This window comes from Nannospalax galili, unplaced genomic scaffold, assembly GCF_000622305.1.
Source record: "Nannospalax galili isolate Female #2095 unplaced genomic scaffold, S.galili_v1.0 scaffold499, whole genome shotgun sequence".
Taxonomy (NCBI): Eukaryota; Metazoa; Chordata; class Mammalia; order Rodentia; family Spalacidae; genus Nannospalax; species Nannospalax galili.
In genome coordinates, this window is record NW_008342212.1 from 192,097 (window position 1) to 198,722 (window position 6,626).

At 42.6% G+C, this 6,626-nt stretch overlaps 1 protein-coding gene across 2 annotated transcripts in view; it reads left to right on the top strand.

Moving 5' to 3' along the window:
* The first annotated feature begins 1,278 nt into the window (after nucleotides 1–1,278).
* Stam2 (signal transducing adaptor molecule 2) overlaps nucleotides 1,279–6,626 on the top strand; it is a 71,027-nt gene continuing 65,679 nt past the window's right edge. For both annotated transcript variants that reach the window (XM_008837946.3, XM_008837947.3), the window contains exon 1: nucleotides 1,279–1,384. In XM_008837946.3, coding sequence (XP_008836168.1) covers nucleotides 1,345–1,384 — 40 coding nt within the window. In that variant the 5' untranslated portion in view covers nucleotides 1,279–1,344. The remainder of the gene's footprint in view (nucleotides 1,385–6,626) is intronic.

Genomic DNA, 6,626 nt, shown 5'->3' on the forward strand with positions numbered 1-6,626 from the left:
CCAGATATTCTTTTGGGCCCTGAAGAACACAGCAGTGAACAAAACTCATAGAATTTACATTCTAGTGAGGGAAGACAGACAACATAATTAGTTATATGGGGGAATTGATGATACGAAAAATGAAGGAGGGTGAAAAGGTACAGAGCATGTGTGGTGAAAAGGGTGCTTGAACGTACATGCTTGGTTAAGTCCTATGGCAGCTTATTTATTACTCTTGGGGGGAGTATTTTTTTGAGACAGGGTCTCCATGTAGCTCCAGCTGGTTGGTACTTGCTACGTAGACCAGGCTGGGCTTGAACTCAGAGATCCGCCTGCCTCTGCCTCCCAAGTGCTGGGACTAAAGGCATGCGCCACCGCTCCCAGCTATTTACCACTCTTATTAATAGCCAAATGTTTTTGCACTACCTCCAAAAACCTTGAGCCAGTCGAAGGCAGACGTGTTCTTCACTCATCTTAAAAGCTTTCCTTTTTATTTTTAATTGTGTGTATGAGTGGCGTGCTGGTATGTGCCTGTGAGTAAAGTTCAGGGGCCAAGAGGGCATTTGACCGGAGTTTTTGACTGGAGTTGGAGTTACAGATGATTCTGAGTGTGGGATTCGAACTCCAGTCCAATGCGAAGACCAAGTGCACGCTCTCAACCGCTGAGCTGTTTGTGGTCCAAACAGCATTGCGTCCAGGAGAGCAAAGAGGTGGTGAAATAACTGGCAGTCTACCCCAAGCCGCTTTCCCGGTAGGGGTGGCTTTGGGCCCAGGTGGAGGATGTGGCATCTGAAGCGCTGGGAGCCTCCCTACAGATTCTCAAAGCCTCCTAAGGGAGGTTTCCAAAGCATCACCTGGGAAGCGACTGCACCTAAGGCCTCCATGTACAGACCCAGCGCCCAGCAAGTACACCGATTAAAGTAGTGGATATCAGAGCCAAGGGCGGAGAGAACCTGGCACAGCCGCGGCCCCTGTAGCCTCCTGGCGCTGGGAGCTTGGGGACTCTGCCAGCCTCCAGCTCCCGCAGCCACAACTTCCGGCCTCGAAAGCCCCCGGCTCCGTGGCTCGCCTGGGTCCTTGCGGCGGAAAGGTGGCCGCAGCGGCCGCCTGCCCTAATAGAACGTCAGCCAGAGGTTGTCGCGTTCTTAGGCCTGCGACGAGGGCGCTGAGGGGTGCTAGCCTTCGGCCACGGGTCGCGCGGGGCGGGCGGGACTGCACTGGCAGGGGTGACAGGCGCAGGGCGGGCAGGCGCGGGGCGGGCGCGCGAGGGACAGGCGCAGCAGCGGAAGTGGTGGTCAGTCCCGGCCCTCCGTCCAGGAAGTGGCGGCGGGTCTCCCAGCGGGACTCAGGCTCGGGACCGGCGCGATGCCTCTCTTCACCGCCAACCCGTTCGAGCAAGACGTGGGTGAGTGCGGTGCCTAGCGCTGGCAGCTGGTGGTCCAGGGGAAAGTGAACGGCGGCCCTGGTGCCCGGGAAGCCTGGCTGAGTGGAAAGGGGCGGTGCCGCCCTCGACGGCTGGGGGCATCCTGGGCCCGTCGCTGGCCGGGCAATCCTGCCTGCCTGAGGTTGGGGACCCTGGAAGTCACCCAGGTGCAGGCGTGGGCAAGAGCCCGGGCTCACTGGAGACCTGAGTTGCGGAGTTGTTGATACAAACTTCCTGCTTCCTTCAGAGCTGGTTAACACCCTGCCCCTTCGAAGATGATGCAGCAGTGGACTCTTGTCCTGCCGAGGTTTAGTTACTAAAGATCTCGACTTACCCGGTCGAACTGGAAGAACTTAACTCGCATCACTAACGTACGCAGACATCCAAGCCGGGATAAACAGCTTCAGGATTTGACAGATTTTGAAAGTTCTCCTTAGAGAATGAAAAGGAAAATCCCAGTATCCCTTAAAGTAGCCCAGAACAGTTGATATTTGTTGGGATCAAATGTTGGTCTTATAGCACAGGTCTTTCAGCAACTATAGAATGAAAAAACCTTGGACAGTGTAGAACTTAAGCTAGAATCACAGTAAAGCAAACAGGCTAAGAAAGCATTTTGTAGCAGTAGTTAATAGATTTCTAGGAAGATTTTTTTTAGGGCTTCGAAATTCTCGGTCAAAGGTTATGTAATTTTAGTTGTGAGCCACCTGTTGAGTAAAAATTTCTTAGTTAAGAAAAGACTAGAAAGTATCTCATTTTGGTATGCTACATAATCTCAAAGTCATGTTCAGGTCAAAATGATAAGTATTGTAATTATATAGGAAGCATGTTGCACTCAGTCGCTGTTTTTAGAGTTGTTCCTTTGTTATATTACCTCCATGAGACATGGGTTTCTACATTCTTGTTGAATTGTTTTGTTTTTGAGACAGGGTCTAAACTGTATAGCCCCAGGCTGGCCCCAAACTTTAATACCTCTGTCTTAGCTTCTAGAATTCTGGGATTCCAGAATAAGACAGATCATTATTGAAGCTGTATATTCTTCAGGAAACCTTTCCTGGAAGCCCATTGTTTTCTGATTGAAAACTCCTGGTAGCCATGACTGAGTTGCTCTGCCCAGTTGGCTTTTTTAAATCTTTCCCTCAGCAGCTCCTGAGGTCTGCAAAAGAGTTAGATTATAGTAAAAGAGGCCATTCTGTTCAGATAGAAAACTATACATTTATAAAACTGTATAGTTTGGTTGACCATGTCAACCAAAACTTGGAAGTGCTGTTCATTAGTTCACATATGATTGAATTTATTATCCAAAAAAGCAAGGTAAGGGTGAAGAAAGTAAGTTTGGTTGAAGCCTACCTGTAACTTGTAGACAAGTGAATGCAACTAGAAAAAATGGAATGAAATACCAAGGACCCAAACTGGCCTTAAGTTTGTGTCACCAGAGAAAAATTATATGTAGTATTTTTCAAATCTTAAAGCCCTTTTATTTAAGAGTCATTAATTGACTTGAGCATTTGCAGGATTGCTCCTTTACAGTGGCCTATCTTTTTCACCTATTCTTCTGCATTGTTTTTAATTAATTTTTGTGTGATGTCATACTTGTGTTCATTCTTTATTCAACATATATGCTTTGGATGATTCCTATATGCCAGGCATGTATTAAGTTCCAGGGAAACAATGAATAAATATATTGAATTTTTGCCCATAAGAAACCCAGTCTAAGGTAGGAACATAAATAGATAGTTGTGAATAATGTAGCGTGGTAAGTACAGGGATGCATAGATGCTTTGTTTAAAAGTCATCATCCCTGAAGATAAGACAAGCACCTTGGTAGAGGAGTTCCCTGTAAGGATCAACATTATTCTCTCCCTCCCTCACTTTTCTGACAGCATTTCTTCTAGGAGGAAGTAGCTACCTCTTGCGGTTTGTGTGATATGGTCACCTATGAAAGTAGTTTCAAGGGGGCAGTAAACATGAGGGTGAAACCATGGCAGGAAGATTTAGAGGCTAGTGTTAAAAGGGAAGGTGGTGTTTGCTTATATTTTGTCCAGTGTTTCCAGTGTCACTACGTTGGTTCTCAGCTCTATGCCCCAGTTCCTGTGCTTGTTGACATAATTTTTCCCCTTTTTATTTTTTATCTGACAGTTTCTGCTCTGGACCATTTATCATTCATTGCTAAATGTTCACAATATTTTGTTTGTTTGTTTGTTTTTGATACAGGGTCTCCCTATACAGTCCTGACTGGCCTTGAACTTAGAGAGATCCTGTGCCTCCCACATGCTAGGATTAAAGGCCTGTGCCACCATGCCCAGCATGTGCCAAGACACATGTGGAGGTCAGAGGATAATTTCGAGGAATCAGTTCCTTCCTTGCACCTTGTCGAGGCAGGATGTCCTGCTATCTGGCCAGTGAGCATCTTAGTTTTGGGGCCATTTTCCTGTCTGTGTAGGAGTCCAGGGATTGCAGATGAGGCTTTTACATGGTTTCCAGGAATTGAACATGGGTCAATCTGCTTTTACCCATTGGACCATGAGCCATCATGCTCATCATGCTGGCCTCTATTTTATTTTGTTTTTGAGATGAAGTCATACTATATCTAGCCTGGAACTCTCCGTGTAGCCCCAGGTATCCTTGAACTTGAGATCATCCTCAGCCTCCTGAATGCTGGGATTTTAGGTATCATCACTCCCAGCTATAAATGTTTGTTCTTTTCAATAATCTTACCATCTCCTTTCTTAAAGATATAATTGTTTCTATCCCTCTGGGTTCTAATTCTACTCGAGAAAAAAATGTTTGGGAAGGGCAGATTGATGTAGGAACTTTAACTGTTTTTTTAAAAATATTTATTTTTATTTATATGTATGAATGTATTGTTTGCATGTGTGTAAGCGCACCCATGTTGTGCAATGCCCGCAGAAGTCAGAAGATGGTGTCAGATCCCTTGGAACTGGAGTTATGAATGGTTGTTAGGACCATGTGGGTGCTGGGAATTGAACCTGGTTCCTCTGCAAGAGCAGCCAGTGCCCGTAACCACTGAGCCATCTCTCCAGCCCCAGGAACTTTAATCTTAAGAGGAACGTTGCCCAAGCAAAATGTGTATAATGTAGTGTTTTTTGCTTTTGTTATATTATAAGGACTTGAAAATGATGCAACTTTTTACTCCAGTGAAAATTTATAAGAAACTTTACATAAAAGTAGATAGAAAAAACATTGTAATAATATAAATTTAATTTTTACATTCAGATTTGTAATATTTATATAATTTAGTCCTTGAACAGAATGTTTTTATAATCTTGGTAAGAAAAATTTAACTTTGATTATGGATGAAAATGGCATTTAGTTAGGTGATTTTTTTTTTTTATACCTTCATTTTCTTTATATGGTTCCAGAAATGCTAGTACTTTCAGATAGTTAGACATTTTAATTAATACACTTTCAAAAATTTTAAAATGTGAAACATTTTGAGCATAATGTAGAAGACACAACATGGACTTCTGTTCCTACTGGCCAACTCTGTCTGACTCCCTGGATTCTTTAAGAGAATATTCAAGATACAGTGGAATGTATTTTTATCAACTTTCTCTTCCATTTTTTTTCCTTCATAGAGTTAAATCTCCAAAAAGAAAGAGGTTCTGTGTTTTTAAATGTGTATATTACACATACAAATATACTGTTTTTTTTTTTTTTTTGCAACTTTTCAAATTTCATAAAAGTGGTATCCTTTTTCTGCAGTTTTTGTCATTAGCATTTTTTGTGGGAGTTGCTCATATTGATGTGTTGGCTATATGATAGTCTACTGTGTGAACATACCACATTTTTATACTGTCCTCTACTTATGGACATGCTTTTAGTTTGAATCTTAAGGCAAGAGGCCAAAAGGAAGATTTTGTACAAGTGAAAATACATGGTAATGTTAGATCAGTTTTGTGTGATGTGTCTAGTAACACAGACATGGTGATGCATACCTGTAATATCAGCATATGGGAGGCAGAGGTAGGAGGGTCACTGTAAGTTTGATGCCTACCTGGTCTATATAGTAGGTTTCAGGACAGCTGAGGCTACATGATACCCTGTCTCGGGGAGGGGGTTGGATGACAGGCCCGTACAGGTGTTCTTTTTATCATTATGGATAGACTTTGCAGATAGGTGTAGAATATCAAGCTGGCTAATAGATAACCAATAACTCTAACCATTGATCACCCACACATTGATCAAAGTACTTACAGATATTATGATTTCTTTTATCTCCTGTTAGTTTTTTGTTCCTTCCTTCTTTTCCCCTTTTTCTTTCTGCTGTGGATCTAATGCAGATCTGGCATGGAAAGCCAGCATTCTACCTCTATGCTCCATTACCTGCTCTCCCCAAACCTGACATGCTCCATTCTCCTTTGAGCTTCAGTTTTTACTTTTTTTCCTTTAGAGAGATGGAGTCTCTCTCTAACTCCTGAGCTCAAGGGAACCTCCCATTTCATCCTCCCAGGTAGCTAGGACTACAAGAAGGAACCACTACTTTTTTTTTTTTTTTAAATATTGCCAACTTTAACAATATTTTTTAAAAAATTTAAATAACTACATGATTAAAAGAAGTATTTCATTACAGCTTTAACATATTCAGTAACACACTCCAGAGCAAGAGTACATCTCTTTCACAAGTGGCTGTAAGTTTCTAGGTTCACAATTGAATTAATACAGTTATACAATATTGAATTCAGTATAAGCCCTGTAAGACATAAAATTGAGTTTTTAACCTTTAAAAAAGATCTCCATTTCATTTTAGAATGTATTGTTCTTTGCAGAAAGACTCATTGTTTTTGCTACTAACACTTCTTCCTCAAATATAATACATTTTAAAAAATTTGTTGATTTGTGTGTGTGTGTGTGTGTGTGTGTGTGTGTGTGTGTGTGTATCACACAGAACATCCCAAACCATCTTATTCACCTATATAACCACTTCCCAGATGGCACCCTCCCATAGCATCCCTCCCCCCACTAGAACCCTTATACTCTGATATCCCTGCTACTGTCTGTTGTGTTGTGGCACCCCAGCCAATCCCCACTACTTGTCCTTCTGATGAATCTAGTCAGCCTAACTAGAGGTCTTTGTTTTACAAGGGTCAGCTGTTACTCATATAGCTGTAATCAGTTGTCAATATTCCTTTGGATAAGATTGGGGTCTGCTGTTCATTCTTCCAGTTCTATGCTGGGTTACTATCTGGGAGTCCCTTTGGCCACC